The sequence below is a fragment of the Anabrus simplex genome, chromosome 3 (assembly GCF_040414725.1).
Source record: "Anabrus simplex isolate iqAnaSimp1 chromosome 3, ASM4041472v1, whole genome shotgun sequence".
NCBI lineage: Eukaryota > Metazoa > Arthropoda > Insecta > Orthoptera > Tettigoniidae > Anabrus > Anabrus simplex.
Genome location: NC_090267.1, coordinates 224,837,753 through 224,865,414, shown reverse-complemented (window position 1 = coordinate 224,865,414; position 27,662 = coordinate 224,837,753). Strand labels below are relative to the sequence as shown.

Below are 27,662 nucleotides of genomic sequence, written 5' to 3'. Positions count from 1 at the left end.
TACCCCTATTTGTCCTCTTGAATTCCAACTTTATCTTCATGTTATGATCTCTTTTACTATTAAAAACTCAATTCAAGCTTATTAGTTTGCTAATGCCATTCCACACTGTCATTCCACTGACAGCTTGGAGTCAAGCATCTTGTCTCCTTAATCCCAACTCTACCTAGGCCATAATTTACAACAATTTTTTAACACTGCTCTTTTGTCAGAAATCGCCCACAACAAATCGTGCTGCTTTCCATTGAATCCTATCTGGTTGTCACATCAAATAATGCTAGTGAAGATCCCATACTCTAGAACCATAACTTCTAACCAGTTACTTATATGCCCTCCCCTTTACATCCTTATTACAACCCCTAAATACTTTCATAATCGCATGAAGAGATCTGTAACCTTTATTTTACAACCTCATTAATGTGATTTTCACTATGAAAATTGTTCTTTATATTAACACCTGAGTATGGTACTTAACAGTACTTCCCATGGGGGTACATCCACTCCATCAACACAGTAATTAAAACTGGGTTGACTTTTCCTCTTGGTGAAACTTATAACCTGACTTTTCACCCTATTTTCTATCATATCATTGTCTGCTGTCCATTATTTATTGCACTATTATTTGAAAGGTACAGGCTGAAAATTCTTATTAATAATTACTAAAAAAACTGTCGATTGAAAGTTACAGTCTAAAAATTCTCATTATTACAAACATAAATTAACAGGTCACTTCAAGTCTTAGAGAGATAGGATGGGGTGAACACAATGACAGGTTATTTTATCAAGTCATATAGAAAGAGGTCGGAACAAGAAAAGAAACGTACAATAGGACAGACGCAATGGTTGGCCAGAGTGGGAAGAGAGAGCAATGGAAAGAGGAGACAAGGACAAACATGAAACTCGAAAGGACAAGGACTTCTCCACATCTTCACACACACTGCTGACTTTGAATATATAGGCACTCTCCTCATCAATCCCAGTTCTTCTGCATCCATCTCTTCTCTGTCCCTGACAAACTTTGTTTCTTTTTCACAGCTTCATCAAGAGGATGGGCATCAATACTCATTTAGGGGCCATCTTGATAGATCCTCGATCTTGATGTGGGAAGTGTAGGATAAGAAGAGATGGATGTAGAACACTAGGGATTGATGAGGAGCAAACTTTTCTATTTGAAGATATGAAGATTGTCCTTGTACTTTTGTTTTCATGTTTATCCTTGTCTCCTCTTTCTATTGCTCCCTCTTTCCACACTGACATGTCATTATGTTCCTTTCCAATACCTAACAGATCATTTGCTTATCCATCTTTTAGGAAACGTATATTTTTCAGTGTCCTATTCTCCTGTTCAGGAAAGTTGGCTTTTTCTCAGACTTGGTTATTTTTGTGTATATAATTACTATTGATATTTTTATTTAATTCATTAATTAATTAAAAGGTAGGTTCAAATAATTCCTGAAATTGGTTTATTATTTAGAAACATGTAATATTTTATCCATTTACACAGTCTTTCCTTCGTAGTGGTTCCCTAGGGCATTCACACATTTGCCAATACAGTATTTTTGAAGTGATTTGATACATTCCTGGAAAATCTGAATTGCTCTGTGAGAAACGATTTCAAGTGCATAAGGAAGACCATGGTGTTGGAGTAAATGGCAGTGTGAGAAGGATGGACATGATCACCATTAGAGGGGGAAAAGGGTTTATACATTAGACCCCTGAGTAAGATTTGAAACACATTCTGACCTACAAATGACAAAGTCCATTTACCTGCCTACAGTGCCTTATTATAAGAATATATACGAGCTGGACAACATAGAAGTGAGGGGGGGGGGGGGGGTTCTCATGATCGGTGGAGGAGGAACGGTCCCTGAAGATGAAAAAACCGAGCTCGATAGCTGCAATCGCTTAAGTGCGGCCAGCATCCAGTATTCAGGTGATAGTGGGTTCGAACCCCACTGTCGATAGCCCTGAAGATGGTTTACCGTGGTTTTCCATTTTCACACCCGGCTATACCTTAATTAAGGCCACGGCCTCTTCCTTCCCACTCCTAGCCATTTCCTGTCCCATCGTCGCCATAAGACCTACTGTGTCGGTGCGACGTGAAGCCAATAGCAAAAAAAAAAAAAAAAAAAAATTAGAAAGCTGATGACCTTCAACATCAGTACCAAGGAGTTCATCATCTGGGGACTGAAAGTGCTCAGGGGTTCTCTTCTGATCCTCAGACATCACATGTATTCACTGGAGTGAGATCATTGCCTTTTAGTTTACTTTTTATGTATTTAGTTTTCAATGAATTTATTTGAATATATTCTTTGTCTCAGGTAGCCTCCAAAATGTAACCGGCCCGGCTCATTGTGTTCCAAATTACTTCAGATGCTCCTGAATATTCTCATCCAACATACAGACACCTTCAATTTCTCTTAAATTTTCTATGGTAGTATTACTTCTTAATCTTCCTTTGAATCTTCAATCAAACTTCAGGATATTTTCTATTTATAATTAATTAATTATACTCTTAATTAATCAAACTTTAATACTTTCTCTTTCTTTCACAATATAGGTACATTTTCAAACCTACTGTATATCTATCTCCTTTACTTCCTTCATAATCAGATATCAGACTCGAATATTAACCCTGCGGGACTCGCGCGCAATTTTGTTATGAGAATACTCGCATGGGCTACATATGTAACCCACAATTTTATTTCCGCTTTGATTGAATACATTGTTACTTATTTAGTTTTTTTAGTCTTAAATTAATTATTGTTCATTTATAATACGTTCTACTTCTATTTCAAGCTTCTTCTGAGATTTTGCAGACCGTCAATGCACAATTAGTTTTACTATGTACTTCACTATAAACATTACCACTATGTTTGCTATCCAAAGTAATCTTGTCACCATTTTAACTAAAATCGTTATCTACTTTCTCAGTATCAGAGTGCAGAACTTGTTCCATTACAAAATCTTCTTCACCATATTCACTGTCATCCTGTGGAACTTCAGACGTATCCCACTTAACTTTAACACTGACTTGAGCACAGGTCCAACCTCTAAAACGTGCAGTCGCACACCAAATGGCCACAGGATTAACAGGAAGGAAGGTACCTGAAACCGCGCTTCTCTACCCCCTCCCCCACTGCAACTATCACACAAATGAAAATGGCTGGGCTACGGGGGTAGCCCGCACAAGTTTTGGAGGGTTAACGTATCATCACCATGGCAACACTTCATTTCTTTAACATTGTTAGTACAAAGAACATGTAACATAATAATACATAATATTCTCTTTTAAAAAAAAATCTACATTGAAACAATAACAGCTGCAGCATAAAATCAAACAGTTATAATAATTTATAAACAAATATATATATATTTCTTTTACAACCAGAAACATATCGTAAAACAAACACAGCATATCCTTGCACTATTACAAAGTGGAGGAAGATTTTGAAAATAAATGTATTTTCTTTGATTATTTCATTATGCTTGTAATGAATTTTTCTTCAGTAACCAATCATTACTTTTTGGAATACTTTGGCTAGTTATAAATTGTGAAAATGAATGGATTCTCTAAAAGTTGTTGTTTGGCAAGTTATGAGCAAGTACAGCAGACACAGATGGTGATCAACTGAAATTTATAATTTTTAAGAGCACAAACAGAAGTGGAAGAATGGAACTTGTTATCATAGAGATTTCCTTGCTAGTTAATACACAGAGGCCACTTGGCCAAAAAAAAAAAAAAAAATGCACCTCTACGATTTCAGAAAGAGTTTAAATGGTAATATTAGGTACAAAAACCATTGCTTGTCATATAACTATGCAGGTTTATTGGTAAAGTGTGTATTGGACAAATGCGTATTAAAGATCAAAACAAGAAATATAACATAACATGGAATAAGGTATACAATTTTTGTGATAGAGAGTGTAGGTACATTCACAAGCAGAAGAAACAAGATGTTTTGAGTGCAGTTTTCCTGAAGACTTTTTTGCTGCTGCATTACTGAGGCAATGATGAATGTTGATGTACATATTTGTTCACAGCACATTCTTCAGGAATCAGTTCATAATAGACAAAACCCCGAGCATCAAAGAAACTGCTTGTCCTGGTGGAATTTTTCGTTTTTAGGAGATAAATTTGTGATTTTATTCAGATGTCTGTCAAAATGTTGTAGGTTATACAGAAGAACAAGTTTCATCTTCTGTGAAAATATTATTCAAAGAATCAATCCCTTGAGCTGCCATAGTGATTAATACTCTAGCAAGAGTCATTTATGTTTCTTTCTTGTCAGAAGTTGAACATTCTTGGAACCAGACACCAACAAACTTAACTTATGTTCAAGTTTCTACAAAAAGTACTGCAAACACTTCTAACTGATATATCTATTATGTTTGTCTCATACTCTTTCGTTGGTCTCTTCCTACATCTTTGCACGCACATTCAGTGTTTAAGCATTTCTCAAACTTGGTTGTCTCCTTTCCTATCCCATTGTTGCCATGAAATGAAATTGCGTATAGCTTTTGGTGTCGGGAGTGTCCGAGGACATGTTCGGCTCGCCAGGTGCAGGTTTTTTGATTATTGTCACCATAAGATGGTGCAACGTTAACAAAAAAAAATAAAAAATAAAAAGTAAAAAAATAAAATAAAAGAGCTGTGAACAATGGCTAAGTATCTGTTCAAGGGTGTGGGGTAGACCTAACTCCCCTAAGTTGGTTTGGCCTTTCAAACGGACACAGAAGCAGAAAGTGAAATAGACACAATCTTGTGTTTCACTTCAACGCAAGGTTATGGGCCAAGTCTCCAGGCCCTCGTAAGTGCCCATACCACTGAAGTCTATGCTTCTTTATTACACTGGTAATGTGTACCATTATGTGCCACAATTTCAGAAAGTTTCTGAAGATTATTGAACATGATGATGGTGATTAAATTTGCCTGCAAAATAGTGCTATGTCCACTGTTGTTTTTTTACTTGGCCCCTAGCTCCATGGAAGGATCTGTAGAGTGGCTCTCACTGTTACAATACACTGTATGAGACTGTCAGGAACTTAAGCTAGGGATGAGTTATGTATACTGAATTTTTTTAGAGATTCGAGAAGGGAAAATCACTTATTTTAAGTAGAATATCTGCAATGTAAAGTAATTTTTAAAGACATTAATAAAACACATTATCTGCAATATGGCCTAACGGCCCTGGGTTGGCTGGACCCTTTCGGCCCTTAATGACACACCGCCCCTGGTCGTCGTCATCATTTTCAAACTCCAGCTTCCTGGGTGTGTTGTACAAGCACCTGCCATCTCTTCCATCTTCATACATCTTTTCTTCTTGGACATCATCCCATTTGAGACCTCTCCCATCCATATCTTATTGTACTGTCTCTTTCCTACATTTCTTTGGCCTTCCTATGAGTCTTTTTCTGTGGAAAATAACTTCAAAGTATTTTCTGGCAGGTCTTTGGATGTTCATTCTCGTAAGTGCCCATACCACTGAAGTCTATGCTTCTTTATTACACTGGTAATGTGTACCATTATGTGCCACAATTTCAGAAAGTTTCTGAAGATTATTGAACATGATGATGGTGATTAAATCTACCTGTAAAGGCACAAATTATCTTTTTTTGCATAATTCAGGAATATATGCAGAAAGGTCATCTGTCTTGAAATTCTTTCAACATGCCCCATGTGTAGGCATCTGCGGATGTGAGATCCCAGGAACAGGAAGGGTATAGGAATAGAATTCTGCAAGAAATCAGGCAAACTTCAAAGTGTCTTTGCAGAAGGGTAAGTCACTCTTCTGTGGTATGGGCTTTAGTTCCATCTTGATACATCCATTGTTGGTGAAGGGGTAATTTTCTGGCACAACAAATATGGCAAAAACTCTGCCTGAATGGAGTAATTATATATTCTTTATAGATGAACTCGTCCACTGCTTTTGGATTCTGTGCAGCATGCTCGAACAGACCTATTATTCAGAGTTCCAGTGATGTTCATCATAGACTACTCTTTGGGAACTATAATACCTGATGGAGAAGTTGTCCATGATTCTAGTTTGTTGTGATGGTTCATGGGCACCCTGTTCTCCTGTCTCATTGACATGAGACTGATTCTGTGTGTCAGAACTTCATATATTGGTCTACCTTAGTCAATACAAACGTGTCTCAAAAGCAGAATTTAAGAAAATTCACACAATTGGTACATGTTTCACTCCCATTGGGCCTCCTTCATCCTTAAAGATAAAATATAAATTTAATGAAACACTAGTAAAAAACCTACAGTAACATGTTTCTAACAACAAGATAAGATATGATACTTCATAGGACATTTTAGTGGTTTTTTTTTAAGGTATTCGTATACGTTTGAAGTGACATATTTGGATGGAATTTTCACTTTTTCATTTTTGTTTCCTGATGAAAGCTTAATTCTTCTACTTTAAGAAAATGTATAGTTCTTACATGTTTCGTGCATAAATATGCTCAGAAATTTGATTTAAAGGGAACAGTGCACCCGTGTCTCGGTCTGAGGTGGGCGTGGGATCGCTGCACAGAGAATTTCATTGTTCCTTTCGATGTTTTAATTCAGGTTTGGCACTCGTTGTTGCAGAATAGCTCTCCATATATGGCTCCACATGCGTATTCTTTGTATGCAGCAGTAATACTCTTTGGTAATGGCAGATTCCATGGTTTCCATAATTGCGTGTTTTGAGTGAAAATATTGTCACGTTGCCTGTCTACCTGTATGCATTTGGATGTATATTCATTGTTGAGATAATGTCCAGAAACTGTATTGGATGTAAGAAGCATTTAAATGATGATAAGCATTCCCCATCCTATTTAGGTTGGAAGGCTGATCATGCTGCAGTCTGTGCCAAACATTACAGTGGCTCTTTGCCTAATATGGAACAGTAAAAATATTTCCTCGCTCAAGTGAGAGTAGAGGTCTGAAGTATGTAGATTTCTATGGGGATGGGGATTCCAAAAGTTACAAGGCGGTGTGTGATTCCAATCCATACAATGGTAAAGAAGTCAATAAACTGGAATGTGTGGGCCACTACCAAAAGCGTTTAGGAACAGGTGTTAGAAAAATTGTACAACATAACAAAAAGATGGGTGGTAGAGGCAAATTAACTGGAGCACTAGATAGACAAGTGTCAGAATTATTTTGGAATTGCTTTGCGTTCCAACTACAGTTTCATAAAAGATATGACAAATGCTATATGGGCAACATTGTATCATTTGACTGCCCATAAAGACAGGCCTTCCCATCACAGGTGCCCTATAGGAACAGACAGTTGGTGTTCATGCCAACGAGCCAAAGCTGGCAATCTACTTGACAATTATAAGCATAAAGCAGGAATACCACTAGAAGTCCTACATGCATTCAAGCCTGTGTATGAAAGGTTCTGTGATCCAAAAATGTTATCAAAATGTCATCTTGGTTTGACTCAAAATACCAATGAGTTATTCAACGGTACGGTATGGTAGAGGTGTAGAAAAGATACATATGTGGGGCTGTCCACTCTCAAACTGGGTGTCATGGATACAGTTTTACACTTTAATTGTGGAAACAACGTTGAAATAGAGGTTTTGAGAAGAATGAAGATTGTGCCTTGTATGTACTCAGCATCAGGAGTGTCACAAGCTGATGAGGCACGTGTACGCAGATGTCAGCTTCAGAGCACTGCTGAACAAAGACAGCAAAGGAGGTACCTCAGGGGAAGAAGAAAGCTGAAAGAGGACAAGAAACTTGAAGAGAAAGGTCCCACCTATGCGGCGGGAAAATTCTAATTATTTTCAGGTAAAAAGAAAGAGGTCTAATCATAATACAAAACTTTAAACTTAATTTACTCAAAACTAAAAGTTATTTTTCTTTTCAGGTTTGAACAACAATAAGTCGAGTTCTAATTCAGATATCTACCTCAAAAAGGTCTCAAATTGAAGATAATTAATTTAGGAATGTCTTGTACTAGAACTAAGAGAAAATATATCCCCGTTCAAAAACTGAGTACAAAGAAATGAAAAATTATTTTTGAAATTTTTCATTTTTGAAAGAATGTGTTATAATTCTTTGTGTAATCGTGATAAACTAATATATTTAGTAGGGGACATCAAGAACACTAATGATAATAGTTTGGCGAAAGAAATATTAAAATAAATGCATTTTTGTAGTTGCTAGGTAGTTTCAAAGAAAGTGCCATTTTTGTTAACAAAAAAATTCTTGGACAGCCCTTAAATTATAAATTGGGCAATCTTATAGCATGACAGTCTTCATTTACCTTCCTGTTAACTACTAACAAAAGTTTAAAAGTTTTGGTATAAAAATATGGATTTTTTAATGAAACTTATTTTAACTTCATATTCTATCTTTAAGGCTGAAGAAGGCCCAGTGAGACCGAAACATGTACCAATTGTGTGAATTTTCTTGACTAAGGTAGACCAATATATATATTTTCTTTTACTATGCATTTTTTGTAACACCCGAATATGTTCTTAGTTTCAACTCAGTTAATTTATAACTGTTAGGCTCTTAATTTTGTTGTTTCTTTTTCAGGTGTAAAACTATCACCATATGTTTTCTCTTTCAGGTAGTTTATAAATTCATTTATTCAAAGTTAGCATTGGCAGAGTGAAGAGCATTACGTTTATAAATTTTACTATACAGTCACTACGGAAAAACCAAAATATGAGATTTTTATATTGCGGTGTCAGAACTTGTCAAGGATGGCTAACATAGTTCTGTTACTTGGCGCTCCTCGTACTGTTCTTTAACTTGAAGCAAACTCTACCCATTCGGATGCCCTACTTCATATGACCAGAAATAATGTTCCACAGTTAACACCTCCCCATCTGTTGTGAGAACCATACTTACAGAAATCAACATAACGATGAATTCATAACGTGTCAAACTGTTATATACAGTACAGTAAATAAATACTTTGTTACTAAGGAAATGTGGACAGCAGATGAGCAATAATTTTGGTGTCCTTTTGCTGCACACTGTAGTTACAATTTGGATGAGGTGCAATCCTCTGTTACTAGCTGGAAGTCATTTATGTCTCTAATGAGTTCTAAACTGTAATAGACATCAGGCTGGATTACATGAAACTGAACAATTCAGTTGGTAATTTTCAGTCTCCTTGGCCAATTTTATTTACATCTGATGTTCATGATTTGAACTGGATATGTCTATTGTAATAGTTCCATAATGCTCAAAATCCTCAATAATTACCATATACCAGCCGACTAACTTCCTTGAAACTCTTCCTTAGCACAAGGAGATTAAGACAATTAATTTGTTGGGCTATTTAGGCCATATAATTCCACTATCAACAACCTTGAAGATGATTTCCCGTTTGTTTCCCCTTTTTGTCTGTGTTGGTACAACATTAAACCACCAGCAAAAAAGAAAATTTAAGATTGTTTTTTTAAAGGAATGTAACTTTGATTATTTTGATTGTATACTTCAGTATACATGATTTGGTGATATTTTAATCATGTACCAATATATGTTATTCCAGAAATATGGTTTTGAAATGGTGCTAATTGAATGGTCCTTTTTCTGGTATGGTGCATAAATGTGTTGTTGCTGCCATAGGATTTATTTCATAGTATATCAGTAAATGAATGAAAGAAGGGATTACTTATGAATGTTACACAGATTACAGGAGTAAAATATTCCCTGTTACAGGATGAAGATTACTTTATTCATTATTAAGCAATAAAAGGTAACATCATTTTACTGATACTGTTGTTCTTTCCTCCATGCTTCCATTGGTGCTGTAATTGTGTGGATCAAACAGTAAGTACTTGCTGTATCCAGAGTATAATCAGTCACAGTCATTTTTTCTCACTCCTTCTCCAAGTGATGTTAATATGGAATCTCCTAGTCCGACATCTCATCCGACTAATGGAATTGATTATGGTGATTCTAGTATGCAGTGCAATTTTAGTGGTGGGGAATCCTATGCATCAAAGCCTAAGAATGGTCCAGTAACATACATTAGAGTGGAAAGAGTAGAAGATCCTCAGGATAGTGATAGGTTCAGTAATGAGGAGAATACAAGGAGAAGTGGGATGGGATATCCTGGCCAGGCAGTGCAGATCATTGCCACTGCAGCTGGAGAAAATAAGGTCCATAAGCAGGTGAGCTCTGAGACCAGGCAAGAAGATATAGCTGTAGCCAATGTTCAAATTCAGATTACGAAAGATGGAATTAAAGTGATAAGTGATAAAGAAACCACAGTGTAAATTCTACATGGGCCAACTGTGGACCACAGTCAATTAGAGAAATGGATATGGCCTATTTTTAAAAAGCTATTTCTTGTTCAGTATTATTGTGGAGCAAAATTTCCTACCTTTATCTTATATCCTTCTTTATGGAGGTAGAGTTGAATTGGTGCCTTCTGAATGGCACTTCGACTGGCATGCTGGATAAATGTTTTGTGTTGTAGCTGCCAGAAGATTTATTCCATGGTATTTATGAAGCTTTTGTGTCTTTCTTCTTACCACCAATATTATTATTGGTGTATATTTTTCATTTTTGTAGTCTACAAAGGAATGGCTGCTACTTACATTGGAGTTTGAATTTGTAAAATATTGACTCTTAGAACTTTATTTCTTTTTGCTTTTCAGAGTAACTGAAGAATAAAATGGTAAAATAAGATCAGTCCATTAAAACATTTATAGTTAATTTTTAAACATATTCACTTATTTATAAAGAAGGTGTCTGATAGACACAGTTATTTCCTTATAACTTCCCTCACAAAACTATTATTTTAAAAATGTTAAAATTGTAACAGTTCTCAATCCTGGTGATTAGTAATAAGAACAGAATGCTATAGTTCAAGTTTATCTCAGATCTGGAATTATGATAGCTTTTCTTAAATTTAATTCCCTTGCGAATGTTTGAGGTACTTAAAGCAGTATTATTTGTTAATTTTTATAGAGACATTTCTAACATACTTTTTATGTTTTTTAAAATTTCTATTGTTTCTGTTCATGCCATGATCAGGCTCTAGCTTACATACCCTTCAGTGATGCTGTTGGAGTATCATACTTATGTCTAATGTGTCTAATATCCCATTTCTCTCAGAATTGTATTCTTTAAAATACCAGGTATCCAAAAAAAATTGTGCCGTATTTTTCAGTGAGAAATAATGACTTGGTAATTTCTTGCAAATGCATTTTATTCAGCAAAATAATCCCTTTCAACTTCAGTTACATGTTCCCAATGAGATACAAGCTTATAAATCCCGCATTTGTAAACATTCTTGTTCCTAGAAGCAAAAAATCATCCTATCACCAGCGTGACATCATGTCAGTTTCAGAACTGTTGTTTATAGTTATCCATGGCCAAGAACAGGTGATAGTCAGGTGAAACAATGTCCAAAACATAAGAAGGATGAGGTAAAACTTCCCAATCAAGTATTTTGATTACCTCCTTGTTTGCTTTCATTGTATGAGGTCTACCGTTGTCTTCAAGAAGGATCATTTCTTTCTTGTTGACTAGTGCTGGCTGCTTTTGATGCAGTGCAGCTGCAACTCTTTGTAACTGGAACAAATACATCTCAGTTGTGATGGTTTTGCCATGCTCTAGGAATTCAAAGTGCACAATAGTAATGCCAGTCCATCCCCCGAAACAAGTCGACTGAACCACCTTTGTGCTTTGCGTTCACTCAATGATGCTTCTCCAAATGCGGAGCATATCTTTCGAGCAGGTTCTGCAGGATTGCTGTGCTATGGAAATTCATAACGTAAACACGGCCATAAATCATCCTTTGACACTGACATGTTCACATCAGGATTGCAGTTCCTACAGAACTGCTTTTGACATGAGTGGCACACTTCACAACTCTGCACTGACATAGTTGACGGGAATGTCAACATCTGACGTCATCCACACAGGGTTGGAATGTAACACTTGCCATTTGAATTTCACTTTTCGTCCCAGCGACACAGACTTTTTTGTATACCTAGTAATATTCCCATCTTACCTTCTCTGGTCATTGCTGCCCATCTGGCTTAACCCATTGAATGCTACATTTGTCTATAGATGGGCTGACAGTTCTGTGCCCATCTATAGACAGTGTGCAAGAACTTCATAGTTACATACATACATACATAATCATTATAGACCGTTATGCCTTTCAGCATTCAGTCTGCAAGCCTCTGTGAATTTACAAAACGTTGCCACAATCCTCTATTTGCAACTAGTGCTGTAGCCTCATTTAGTTCTATACCTCTTATCTTTAAATAATTAGAAACTCAGTCTAACCATTGTCGTCTTGGTCTCCTTCTACTTCTCTTACCCTCCTTAACAGAGTCCATTATTCTCCTAGGTAACCTATCCTCCATTTGCCTCACATGTCCCCCATGGCCGAAGCCAGTTTATGCGCACAGCTTCATTCATAGAGTTCATTCCTAATTTAGCCTTTATCACCTCATTCCAAGTACCCTTCTGTCATTGTTCCCACCTGTTTGTACCAGCAATCATCCTCACTACTTTCATGTCTGTTACTTCTAGCTTATGAATAAGATATCCTGAGTCCACCCAGATTTTACTCCCATAAATCAAAGTTGGTCTAAAAACAGACTGATGTAAAGATAGTTTCATGCGGGAGCAGACTTCCTTCTTACAGAATACTGTTGACCGCAACTGCGAGCTCACTGCATTATAAATAATCATTTTCATTCCATATTGAAATGCAATTGTAGGAAATACATTTTCAATACAATATAATATCAAGTAAATAATATTACATCAGTATTGGGATTAGTTTCAGCCACTTAGTTGCCATCTTCAGCCAAAATAAAATTAAACAGATAATGTGATAACTAAAACATGTGCATACAAGACAAAGACAATGCTGTAGGAATATTATAACATTCAAATACATGTAAAACAAAAATTATGTGATCTTCTTGTCATATGATGTCTTTAAGTAGGGTTAGGACCTCAGGCAATGAAATAAATCTGGAAATGATAGCCAGAATTAGGAATGAATAAACAAACAGAAAAGAAATTAAAAAGGAGATAAATATTATTTATGATACTTACCTCTATAGCGAAATGTATAGTATATCTAGTGTCTGTTGTGGAACGCACATGACATGCTGGAGGAAGCAGGCAGGCAGTGAGGAGGAGAGAAGGAGCGACTAAGGTGGGGCTGAAGGATGCGGAAAGAAAGACTGCTGCTGAGAGGGGAATTTAAAGAGATTATAGGGAAAGAATTATATTTATCTGAGACATGATTACTAAAGATAGGAATTAAAAGGTCAAATAAAATGATTTCTCTGAAATTTCATTTAGATTGAAGTTACGATTGAAAAACTTATGGTACACCATACTATGATATACTGCCTACCCACATGCCCATAAATGTGCAGCATAACATAGTATGGTACACCATGTTTTTAGTATCCCGCTGTCTAAAGAACTTAAAAATGAATTAAACACCATTCTCAGTATAGTTAAATTTAATGGCTACAACAGCTCCTTTATGGAGAAAATCATTAATAAACCTAAACACCAACCTTCAACCACCTTAACAAAAGAAAAAACTCTCAACAATTTTTTATCTACTTTTACGTTTAGTAATAAACAAGTCTACCTAATCACAAACATATTTAAAAAGCATGACGTCAAAATAGCCTTCAAATCTTGTAACAGAAACACAGATATTTACACAATACCAATTCTATTAATCATTGCAACAAGTTCAACAAGTCAGGTGTTTATAGACTCGATTGCAATAATTGTGACGCATCTTATGTCAGTCAAACAGGTAGGAGCTTCCAAACAAGATACTTAGAGCATGTTAATGTCCTGAATTACAACAGATTTTCAGCCATGGGACAGCACATGGGTGATACTAACCATATGTTCACTAATCAATCAGTCAATACTGATCTGCATTTAGGGCAGTCGCCCTGGTGACAGATTCCTTATCTGTTGTTTTCCTTGGCTTTTCATAAATGATTTCAAAGAAAATGGAAATTTATTGAACATCTCCCTTGGTAAGTTATTCCCATCGCTAACTCCCCTTCCTATGAATGAATATTTGCCTCAATTTGTCCTCTTGAATTCCCACTTTATCTTCATATTGTTATCTTTCCTACTTTTAAAAACGCCACTCATATTTATTCGTATAATAATGTCATTCCACATCATCTCTCCACTGACAGCTCGGAACATAACACTTAGTTGAGCAGCTAGTCTCCTTTTCCCCAAGTCTTCCCAGCCCAAACTTTGCAGCATTTTCGTAACGCTACTCTTTTGTCAGAAATCACACTGAACAAATCGAGCTGCTTTTCTTTGGATTTATTCCAGTTCTCGAATCAAGTAATCCTGGTGAGGGTCCCATACACTGGAACCAAACTCTAGTTGGGGTCTTACCAGAGATTTATATGCCCTCTCCTTTACATCCTTACTACAACCCCTAAACACCCTCATAACCTTGTGCAGAGATCTGTACCCTTTATTTACAATTTCATTTATGTGATTACCCCAATGAAGATCTTTCCTTATATATACACCTAGATACTTACAATGATCCCCAAAAGGAACATTCACCCTATCAACGCAGTAATTAAAACTGAGAGGACTTTTGTTATTTGTGAAACTTACAACTTGAACTTAAACCCCGTTTATCATCAGACCCTTGCCTGATGTCCATCTCGCAACACTATCGAGGTCATGTTGCAGTTGCTCACAATCTTGTAACTTATTACTCTATACAGAATAACATCATAGACATGATGATGTATAGGCTTTTGGGCTTATGCCGTGTCAAGAAAATAAGGTCAAATTCTTTACGTTTCAAATACGTTTCGCAGAGAACTGTGCTCTGCAAAACGTAAAGAATTTGACCTTATTTACTTGACACAGCATAAGCCTAAAAGCCTTTACAGTATCATGTCTATAAGTATGGGCCGTGAAAGCATCAGTGACAACAGAATACCATCATCCGCAAAGAGCCATACCTCTGATTTTACTTCTTCACTCATATCATTTATATATATAAGAAGTTCCAATAATACTGCCTTGAGGAATTCCCCTCTTAATTATTTCAGGGTCAGATAAAGCTACTCTAATTCTCTGAGATCTATTTTCTAGAAATATAGCAACCCATTCAGTCGCTCTTTTGTCTAGTCCAATTGCACTCAATTTTGCCAGTAGTCTGCTATGATCCACCCTATCAAATGCTGTAGACAGATCAGTCGCGATGCAGTCCATTTGACTTCCTGAATCCAAAATATCTGCTATATCTTGCTGGAATCCTACAAGTTGAGCTTCAGAGGAATAACCTTTCCTAAAACCGAACTGCCTTCTATCGAACCATGTATTAATTTTGCAAACATGTCTAATATAATCAGAAAGAATGCCTTCCCAAAGCTTACAGGCAATGCATGTCAAACTTACTGGCCTGTAATTTTAAGCTTTATGTCTATCAACCTTTCCTTTATACACAGGGGCTACTATAGCAACTCTCCATTAATTTGGTATAGCTCCTTCAACCAAACAATAATCAAATAAATTTTTCAGATATGGTACTATATCCCAATCAGTTATCTTTAGTATATCCCCAGAAATCAATTCCAGCTGCATTTCTAGTTTTCAACTTTTGTATCTTATTGTAAATGTCATTGTTGTCATATGTAAATTGTAATACTTCTTTAGCATTAGTCTCCTCCTCTATCTGGACGTTATCCTTGTAACCAACAATCTTTACATACTGCTGACTGATTACTTCTGCCTTTTGAAGATCCTCACATACACACTCCCCTTGTTCATTAATCAATCCTGGAATGCCTTCTTGGAATTGGTTTCTGTCTTAAGGTACCTATACATACCCTTCCAATTTTCACTAAAATTTGTATGACTGCCAATTATACTGCCATAATGTTATCCTTAGCTGCCTTCTTTGCTAGATTCAGTTTCCTAGTAAGTTCCTTCAATTTCTCCTTACTTCCACTGCCATTTCTAACTCTATTTCTTTCCTGTCTTCACCTCCATCTTAGTCTCTTTATTTCTGTACTATAATAAGGTGGGTCTTTACCATTCCTTACCACCTTTAAAGATACAAACATGTTTTCACAGTCCTCAACAATTGCTTTAAACCTATCTCAGAGTCTGTTTACATTTTTATTTACCGTTTTCCACCGATCATAGTTACTTTTTTAAAACTGCCTTATGTCTGCTTTATCAGCCATATGGTACTGCCTAATAGTCCTACTTTTAAGACCTTCCTTTCTATCACATTTATTTTTAACTACGACAAAACAGCTTCATGATCACTAATACCATTTATTATTTCTGTTTCTCTATAGAGCTCATCTGGTTTTACCAGCACCACATCAGGATATTTTTCCCTCTAGTTGGTTCCATCACTTTCTGAATCAGCTGTCCTTCCCATATTACCTTATTTGCCATTTGTTGGTCATGCTTCCTGTCGTTCGAATTACCTTCCCAAGTGACATTTGGTAAATTGAGATCACCCCCTACAATCACGCTCCTTTCCTTATCGTTTTCCACATAGCTGATTATCTTATCAAATAATTCTGAATTTATGTAAACGCTACCCTTTCCTGGTCTGTACACTCCAAAGATATCAAGTTGCCTATTATCTTTAGAAATGCGCCTTATACCTAGAATTTCATGTTTTTCATGTTTAACTTTTTTGTAGCCTACAAACCAGAATGAATACTCCCCCTCCTACCATTCCTATCCTATCTCTACGATACACACTCCAGTTCCGTGAGAAAATTTCTGCATTCTTTATATCATTTCCCAGCCATGATTCAACTTCTATTATAATATCTGGTGAGTATATATCTATTAAATTACTTAATTCTATTCCTTTCTTTACAATCCTTCTACTGTTTAGCACCAACATTTTTATGTCATTCCTACTTGACTTCCAGATCTCTGTACCCTTATCACCGCTCTCTAAACAACCCCGTTTCCCTGCATGTACCTCCCTATTACCCTTCCAAACAAATTTCCTAATTTATGTCCGGCTCTTTGGCTAAATGGTTAGCATGCTGGCCTTTGGTCACAGGGGTACCGAGTTCTATTCCCGGCAGGGTCGGGAATTTTAACCTTAATTGGTTAATTCCGCTGGCACGGGGGCTGGTTGTATGTGTCGTCTTCATCATCATTTCATCCTCATCATGACGCGCAGGTCACCTACGGGAGTCAAATCAAAAGACCTGCATCTGGCGAGCCGAACGTGTTCTCAGACACTCCCGGCACTAAAAGCCACACGCCATTTCATTTTTCCTAACTTACAGTATACATACCACTACAGTTTAAGTGAAGGCCATCTGAGCGCAGGTCCTTATCTCCTACCCACCCATTAAGATCTGGAAATGTTACTCCCAGTTTCACACATACCCACTCCTTAGTCTCATTTAAATCCCCAATCGCCCTCCAGTCAGTATCCCTCCTACACAGTATTCCACTGATAACAATCTCCGCTTCCTTAAACTTCACCCGTGCTGCATTTACCAGATCCCACACATCCCCAACTATGTTGGTATTTGTACCAACTTGCCTTATGTTGTTGGTACCAACGTGAAACACTACCACCTTCTTCTTCCCCTCCTCCTTCTCTTTTACTTTCCTCAAATTTTGCCTCAACCTAATTCCTGGATAACACTTTACCCTGGTTCCCTTTCCTCCACACACTTTCCCCACATGTCTAACGATGGAATCCCCAATGGCTGGAGCCTCAACCCTACCCACCTCATTTGATCCCCTCCCCTCCTGGTCAGCCCTATCCTTCCTGATAGCTGCAGAAGCTACTTCCTCCTTCCTTTTCTTCTTCCCATGACCCTGTTCTACCTGTCTTTTCCTATCCCCTACTCTATATTTCCCTTTTCCACCTATGCCCTTCCTCCTACTTCCTCACATCTCAGCAACAGTTTCCTGTTCCTCATCTTCCCTCTGTTGTTCTACCTGGAGTGACACGTACTGATTTCTTACAGACATCTTTCCTGAATTCTGATTCTGAATAGAGCCGTTAGCCTGTAATCTCCTTCCCCTTAGAACATTAGACCACTTGTCTTCTACAATTCTCCCCTTTCCTTCCCTTCCCTGTTTTACACCTACTGTAACCTGTTCATTGTTTGAGGAAGGCCTAACTTCCTTCCTGTCTTCTGTGAGACATGAACATTCTCAAAGTTATAGAAAAAGGCCCCTTGCTCAATATTATGGAAAATTGTTTTATCCATCTGGAACAGTTTTTCAATCCTCATTTCAATCTAAATGCAATTTCAGAGAAATCAAACATTTTATTTGACCTTTTAATTCCTATCTTTAATAATCATGTCTCAGATAAAAAGACTTCTTTCTTGTATAATCTCTTTAAATTGCACTCTCAGCAGCAGTCTTTTATTTCGGCATCCTTCAGCCCCACCTTAGTCACCCCTTATCTCCTTATCCCCTGCCTTCCCCTCACCCCCACACCCCACCCTCCACCCTTCCCTATCCCTCCCTTCCTCTCCCTTCTTTATTCCCCCATTCCCTCCTCTCTGTACCTCATTTGTTTTCATTGCCTGCTTCTTACAACAGGTCAGTGCTTGTTTCCATGACCTCCCTGCTTCCCCCAGCATGTCAGTGTGTTCCACAACAGACACTAGATATACTGTGCATTTCACTATAGAGATGAGTATCATAAATAATATTTATCTCCTTTTTAATTCCTTTCCAGTTTGTTTATTCATTCCTAATTCTGGCTATCATTTCCAGATTTATTTCATTGCCTGAGGCCCTAACCCTACTTAAAGACATCATATTATGACAAGAAGATCACTACCATAAATTTTATTTATGTATTTTAATGTTATAATTATTCCTGTAACATTGTCTTGTATACATATGTTTTAGTTATCACATAATTTTTAATTTTATTTTGGCTGAAGATAGCTGCTAAATGGCTGAAACTAGTCCCAAGACTGATGTAATACTATTTACTTGATATTATTGTATTGAAAGGGTGGACTCCCTTGTCAATTTATTTCTTCTAACTCACTGCATTACCTTTACTGCACCTTGATTTAATCTCACGTACTATATTATCATCCTGGGAGAACACACATCCTAAATACTTGAAATTATCTACCTGTTCCAGCTTTGTATCACCAATCTGACATTCAATTCTCTTGGATTTCTTATCTTCAATTTAGTCTTTGAAAGGCTAATTTTCATACCATACTCATTGCACCTATTTTCAAGTTCCAAGATATTAGACTGCAGGCTTTCGACACAATCTGCCATTAAGACTAAGTCTTCAGCATAGGCCAGACTGCTTACTACATTTCCACCCAACTGAATCCCTCCCTGCCACTTTAATACCTCTCAGCAGATGATCCATGTAAACTACGAACAACAAGGGTGAAAGATTACAGCCTTGTCTAACCCCTGTAAGTACCCTGAACCAAGAACTCATTCTACCATCAATCCTCACTGCTGCCCAATTGTCAACATAAATGCCCTTGATCGATTTTAATAATCTACCCTTAATCCTTTAGTCCCCCAGTTAATTTTCTCATTTTTCCTGTTCATTCCCTTAGGACTGAGTCGGTCTCTAGCATGTCTTGACATCTCTTGAGAATTATATTGCACTACTTGAGCTTTGCGTTCACCTTCTGGAAATAAGAAATAGAGCTTTTTGTAGACATCTGTCATCTATAGCTGGAGTTCATCTGTGATTTAAGCAAACATGGGAGAACAATGTCCAAATTCTTTGTGCTATATTATGATGTCTGATCAAAAAATTTGTCATCAGATTTTTTAAATGTTAACTTTTTTACTTAATGAGGAGCAATATGTATTAGTTTACAGATTTTAGGAAACAATTTTACTTTGTGCTCCTTTGTATAAAAGAAATGTAGACAAGGGCACAAAATATTACGTACAAATAAATTTAACAGCATTGTAGCTTTTTGTATTTGCATTTAGATTAATCAAAGCTCAGTATTTCTTGACATTTTAAGCCTTACACCTCCCTGATAAGTTAAAAATTATGGCTTCAAATTTTCTTATGTGTTAATGAAAACACTTGGCACTGAGGTAGCAAATGGTATATTGGTAACTCAGCTCTTAAAGATTAATAAAGCTAAATAATAAAGAACCACAAGTAAATTCAGGAAGGATACATTATCTTCCATTAGTTGGAAAGCTGTATGAACTGTACTGTCTTCATCAGGGAGAAAATTCCTGTTGTTTTTTTTTTTCTTTTTTTTTTTTCCAAGATTGTGAATCTTAGATTCATGAATATATCAGACTGTGTCCTACTAATCTAAGGACTGTTTTTCAATCTTATTTTCAGCTAAAGATTGAGAATTTTCAAGGGTTCAAATTGTATTAGATGTACCTTTTTTCTTTTTTAGTTGTCACTTGACACCTTTGTCCCAGTATTATAAAGATTTTACATAAATATATTTTGATATTTACGTATGTTTCATACATCAGCCATTGATTTCTATTATCTCCCAATCTTCTAGTTCATTGAAATTTCAGATTGAAAAATAGCTGTGCATGAGTGAAATCTGTACAAATAGTAGGAGTTGTTAGATCACTGTATCCAGATAATTAAAAGATTCCTCATGCAAAAGCAAATTGTTCATTAACTCTTTTATGAACATTGGGAGGAAAGAAAAACTACTGCTAAAACTGTCACTGCACTTATCAGTTAGCTTTCAATATGCTTACAGCAGTGGGGGCTCTTCTCAGGTTTGAAGGGGTGTCTTTAATATCTGAAATATTAGGATTTCCTTTCAAGAATGGCAGACAGGAAAGCAGCAGGTTAGAAGGACTGTTCAAACAGTACTAGAAAAATATTGCTAGTGTCTGATACCCAATCATCAGCAGCAGTTATCATTTAGTACCATCCGATAGGGCAGTAAATCTTGGTCTGTCATTGGATGATACACATTTTCACTTCTGCTGCAGTCTATTCAAAATATAGTATTGTTGGTAGTTAGTTACAGAAGTATCTGTTATACTTTTCACTAGGATTACTTATACACAAATGTCGTATGAAGTTCAGTTACTGACAGATTTGATATCCTTAGCTACCTACAGAATACAGGGAGGTCCATTAACTTATATTTAATATTCCTACTGTAATGTCAGGATTATGCAGTAAACCATTCAGTCACTTCTTGTGGTTCATGAACTAGGATACAACTACAAAAACTTGCATCATGAAACATTAAGTACTGCTTCTGTTCATAGACTTGGCCACATTAAATTGCTTGTCGCATAATTTGTAAAATTCATCAGAAATTCTGCAAGGGAAAGCAGATTGTGTAATCAGTAAATAAAAACCCTGTAAGAATTTTCAGTCTGAGGGAGAACTACAACCTATTGCCACCTTGTCTGCCTTGTATGTTGGTTTAAAGATTTACTGCATCTTATGTAATACAGTTTTTATGTTATTGTAATGTAAAGAGAAGTAAGGCCTAATGAATTTTTAATCCTCAGTCTTTTACAACTTGTTCTCCAGTACTGTTTTCTCTTCTAACTGAATATGGTTAAGAAAGTTGTTGGAATATATTTACTGATGACATATGTTACTACTAATAAACTGCCTGTGATAATAACCAGATGACCATTATTATGCAAATTGATTGACATCTGAAAGTTAGATAGCCACTCCATTAAACTGATAGGGTGGCAGGTACCAGAAGAGAGTTTTTGGAGAGGTCAAAAATATTTAATTATAGTATGGCAAATGGGGGGGGGGATCAATTTTCATCAACTTCTTAAGGTTTCAAATTCACTTTGGATTTCAAAGAGTAAGAACCCCTCATATTTAATTGGCTTAGTTCATATCTGCCCAGATGCATCTGTAGTGAGATAGAGTTTACAATGCTCTGTATATTTTGGTATGAGCTAGAGCAAGTTTGTTGCTTTCATAGATCTATCTCAGTCTCATCCTCAGCTTTGAAAGTATGAAAGTGCTTGAGGTATGAGCAATACTTGTTAACACCATTCCTTATGCAGTCTGTTCCTCTGATGAAGAGTGTGAAAGGTTTGCTTGTATTGTCCATTGGTGCGTTGGTGTGGACATTTCAGTGGGCTAGGCAGGCTGATATGTTATAGCACCTTCTGGTTCAGTGAGGAAAGCAGTGGGAAACTACATCACTTCAACCAGCCTTCAGGCTGAAGGCTCGACACACATACATAGTTCATATAACAGATTGACTTCATATTTTCCTATTTAGAAAACCAAGGCTCAAATCGTTAAGGGTTTTTTTTCTTTTTCTCCACTGATCTGCATTTAGGGCAGTTGCCCAGGTGGAAGATTCCCTATCTGCTATTTACCTAGTCTTTTTATTTTCAAAGAATTTGAAAATTTATCTAACATCTTTCATGGTAAATTATTCCAATCCTAACTCCTTGTTATAAATAAGTATTTGCCTGAATTTGTCCTCTTGAATTTCAACTTCATCTTTATATTGTGATCTTTTCTACTAAAAACACCACTAATATTTTGTCTACTGATGTCATTCCATGCCATCTCTCCCCTGACAGCTTAAAACATACTGTTATCAGAGCTCACTCAAGCAGCTCGTCTCCTTTCTCCCAAGTCTTCCCAGCCCAAAGTTTGCAATATTTTCATAACAACACTCTTTTGTCTGGAACCACCCAGAATAAATGTTGTTTTTCATTGTATTTTTTCTACTTCTCAGATCAAGCGATCCTGGCAAAGGTCCTATATGCTGGAACCATACTCTAATTGTGGTCTTACCAGAGACTTATAATGCCCTCTCTTTTACATCCTTACCATAACCCTTAAACACCCTCATAACCATATAAAGAGATCTGTAACCTTTATTTACAATTCTGTTTGTCTGTTTACACCAATGAAGATCTTTCCTCATATTAACACCTAGGTAGTGACAGTAATCTCCATGAGGTACTTTCACCCCGTCAACGTAGTAATTAAAGTTGAGAGGACTTTTAATCTCAGTGAAACTCACAACCTGACTTTTTACCTTGTTTACTATCATACCTGTTTTTGTACTCCTCAAAAGCTGCTTTAAATCCATCACATAGACTGTTTACATTTCCATTTACCATTTTCATTGATTATAATTATTTTTTAAAAACTCCCTCATGCCTGTCTAATCAACTGTATGGTACTGCCTAATAATCCTACTTTTACAACCTTCCTTCCTATTGCATTTATTTTTAACTATGATAAAGAAAGCTTGGTGATCAAGTGTACCATCTATCACTTCACTTTCTCTATAGAGCTCATCTAGTTTAACCAACACCATGTCAAGAATATTCTTTCCTGTAGTTGGTCCCATCACTTTCTGATTCAGCTATCGTTCCCAGATTAACTTATTTACTATTTGTTGGTCATGCTTCTCGTCATTTGGATTATCTTCCAAATTTATATTTGATACATTAAAGGAGAACACAAAAACACATATTTCATTCGTTGCTGAATGTGTAATATGGAAATTAATAACAATGCTGGTAATTTTTTGGTGCTTCTACATTCAACCATTCTCAAGTTGCATGTGAAAGTAGTAACTGCTTGTGATGTCACTGCGCTGTTGAGAGTACCTGGCAGCCTTGATGCTATGCATAAACTTGGGCAGTCTTTTCTTGCACTCCATCTGCTGTTGCTGTGTTCTTCTGTTGCCATTTTTAGTGGGCTTATTTTGACTTGTAATGGATGTAAATAACATTTGTCCATGACATTTTGAGCCATAACGAATGATGTTTGTGGATATCCATTCAGATAGAGATCTTGACATGGATATACTTAACACTACTGGCTGAGCAGGCATGTGAATTTGCTGTATATGTAATGAGGGTACTGTCATGGATACGAAAGAAGAAGGTGTATGCTGTTGTGAATTAGACAATGTAAAAGCAGTGAAATTGAAGGAATTTATGTGCATAACAAGAAATTCCTCGTCTACAAGACTTATTTTAGACCATGAAGTGTTGACAATGACAAGGATAATATGAGCTTAAAAACAATGAACAAGGCAAAGAAAAGTTTACTGTCTTAAATCCATCAAATAGAACTTGGCTTTTTAAAAAAAATGCAAACAGTTCACTTCCTGGGTAAATTCGTGGACTGCAGTTGGTAAAAAGAACAGAGTTGTCATACTATCTGTTTTATCACATGGGCTCGAGTACCAAGTTTTGTTACTGGCTTTCAGTTTATTGATGTTCCACTTATAATCCAGTGCAGCAATCATTGATCTGAGCTTTAAGCCACTGTATGAGATAGAACTCTTTTAGGGGCGTATTTCTGATGAAGATTGTGGTATCTTTCTAGGCTTCTGGTGTGAACATAGTGTTTTATATGTTCTACATCTTTAAGTATTTTTTGAAAATCTGAAATAATTTTTTTCAAGGCTTCATATGCACTTGAATTTCCTTTTATCTATATTTCCTGTCTCTCTTGCTCCTCTGTTAATGTAACGTGTTCACAGGATTTCCATTCACTGTTTTCTAACCATTTATGCTAATTTTTTACATGGCGCAAAATTGACTTAAATTTATCAGTTAACACAGAACTGTTTCCATTACATCTTTGTTCTGCCTACCATAAATTATTATTTATACTGAACTTATGAATTTCTTATATCGAAGGCTTTCATCTTTTTCATCAGACTTTTTGTTATCTGCCAAACGTCAAATTCATGTTCGATATAAGGATAATGTATTCTCAGTAAATGCCTTACTCTTTTGTTTCTGTCGCAGAGGAAGAGTTTATATTACAATTTTCTACCTGTACAGTCTTTTTTCACTGCAGTTTCACATGCAGCCCTTTCAAGATCCCCTGCCTCATCACTCTCTCCAAATGAGCTATATGGCCTGTATTTGTATCAGTGAGTGAATGCACTAAATATCTGGCTGACAAGCCGGGAGAATCGTACTGGCCATCTCCAGATAACCAAATGGATTTGACACTGTTTTTCAAACATCCTCCACTATCGGACCAGTTATTCTGTGAATAATTCTATCATATACAGTTTGTGATCTCATATGTAAGTTGCAGAATGACCAAAAAGGCTCAAACAGATTGCTTGACAACAATATTGCTGATGTTATTAGGGCATTTCCTTCCAGTTTCTTCCCTTCCATTGGTTGAGAATACTAAACCACTTCATTACCACAATTGAAAAGTGTTTTTATGCACAACATAGTCCCTTTAATGCAATGTAAAATGTTTTTCACTTTACTTTTACAAATGTAACAAATTTCAAATGGTGTTAGTAAACTCCATGTATCAAAAATATATGAACCTGTAATATGTACATTGTTCTGAGTGTGTTCGATATCAGTATCACTAATATCACTTTCACTGTCACTTTCATCTGGGTCATAGAAACTGTTGTTCAAATGTTCTACCATTGCGTCTCTGTTCACGGCTTCACCGGAAGTTGCAACATCTAAGAATTTTCTAGCTATTTCACTTCCTGAATCACACTGTATTCTAAATTACATTCATGTCTGGTAAAATATTTTCACTCAGATCATACTGAATGTCGTGTACATCTTGATCATCATCACTTTTGTTTAATACAGTATCAACAAACTCCCTTCGTCTTTTAGTCTCATACCTTTCCATCCTGTTCTTTTTAGATACTGACGAGTACTCTCACAGTGTATTTTGTGAAGCAACTTCCGTATAAATTGGCATTCCTTCATGAGAAGTATATCCATCTGTTGGCACCAGACATCTTATTGAAGGAACAGCCCCTGGCTTCAATTTTGGACCTTGTAGATTTTCCACAGGCATCAACTTCATGTTCAAAAGTTGTTTTTCATCATAGTCTGTATTTTTAAAATGCACTGAACTCACAGTAGCTCCCTTACCAGGAGAAAAATGTTTCCTCTTGCAAAATTATACCAAAACCGTTAAACCTACATGGTGATTTACTTCGATTTGGAAATGTATGGGAATGTATTTCTTTCTCTCTACAGTTTCGGTCTCTATCTGTTGTGTTGTTACAGCCATACACACTGCAGGTAGGCATTTCAGCAAACAGTTGTTATACTTGATTATAGTAAACAACACTTCAAAGAAACAGAAAAGTGGCAGCGTGCGTATTATAACAACCAACTGGATGGAGCAGTTAGCTCACTCAGTGACGTCAGAGCTACTCATGTTTCTTGGTTTACTGGCCTGCGGAGCAGCGCACAGCAAAAGCAAATATGTAGTTGAACACTGCCTGAGGCAATTTCACGTTTTTGTTTCGGTCTCCTTTAAGATCACCCACTACAGCCATGTTCCTGTCTATGTAGTTTCCTACTTAGCTGATTAACTTATGAAATAAGCCAATTACCTTATCAGATAATTCCACATCAGCATCAGCACACCCCAAAAACATCAAGTTGCCTATAGAGATGAGCCTTACACCTAGAATTTCATGTTTCTCATCATTAACTTTTTTCATAGCTTACAACTTCTCCTTTCATCAATATGAATACTTCTCCTCCTACCGTACCTATCCTTTCTCTGTAGTAAACACTCCAGTTCTGTGAGGAAATTTCCACATCTATGATATCACTTCTCAGCCATGATTCAATTCCTGTTACAATATCTGGATCTATGTAAAATTTATATTTCACGATTGTCAATCTAGTCCATTTTGTGCGATAATTATCCTATGAAACTTTCATTTTCCTTCCATGAAGTAAGAGTCCATTCAGTTGTATATTTGTGCATACAAATTATGTATTTACAGTATTTTTTCCAAATTGTAGCAATTTGTAAAATCAGGATCCTTGTGGTCACACAGTGTGTGTGTGCTGATGTTCTTATGAAAATACAGAGAGAGAGAGAGAGAGAGAGAGAGAGAGAGAGAGAGAGAGTGTGTAATTCTATTGCTTTCCTTACAAGACTTCTGCAGTTTAACTATAGCAAATAGAAATAGCAAGTGAGAGCACTTCAACTTGCTTCCTATTACACCACTGGAGAAACTAGTCGCTACAATGTGGAGAGTTGCCATTGCAGTGCAAACGATCACTTTGGATGCATAGGTGGTAATGTTTATACCAAGTGTGCATATTTTTACTTGGTGTCACGAGAATGAGTTTTTAGTATATTAACTATATTTGGGAATATAATGAGTGTGAAAATGCCGTTGAGCTTTGTGCCGGAATGGCAATCTGGTTACAGGTCAGATAAAGGTAAACTTGTCTTCTCACAACCTGAAAATGAGGAGAATTTCTCTGAGTGGACTAGCACAGTCCGAAGAAAAGACACACTGCTTATGCATGTCTATGATTTGCGAGTGTCACTTTTTGGAAGATCTCATTATAAAGATAGACTCATTTATTCGGGGTAAAGTTGAAATTCTGAGAATAATGTGGAGCTTAAAGCCAGGAGCTGTCCCACACATTTTTTCCAAACTTACCATCCTATTTAAGCAAGTCTCTGAAAATTTGAAAACCCCCATTGGAATGAGAGTTATTTGAAAAACATTTTGGCAATGACAATAATAACAGTAATAGCTTAGAATGTAATGAACTCAATTTGCTCTCCACATCTAAAAATACAAATTAAAAAACCTGATTTCAATTTGCCCTGTACATTGTAAGTAGCTGATAGTGACTTGTATGCTTCTAGAAATTCTAAATTTGAGAAGAAAAGTTAAAAATATTGATAGGAATTTAATTAGAA

At 36.4% G+C, this 27,662-nt stretch overlaps 1 protein-coding gene across 3 annotated transcripts in view; it reads left to right on the top strand.

The window, feature by feature from the left end:
• Nmnat (nicotinamide mononucleotide adenylyltransferase) overlaps positions 1 to 27,662 on the top strand; it is a 316,157-nt gene that overhangs the window by 204,927 nt on the left and 83,568 nt on the right. Inside the window, exon 6 of one of the 3 annotated variants that reach the window (XM_067142889.2) lies at positions 9,792 to 10,134. The exons of the other annotated variants lie outside the window; for them this stretch is intronic. Coding sequence (XP_066998990.1) covers positions 9,792 to 10,134 — 343 coding nt within the window. The remainder of the gene's footprint in view (positions 1 to 9,791; positions 10,135 to 27,662) is intronic. 3 annotated transcript variants of the gene reach the window in all.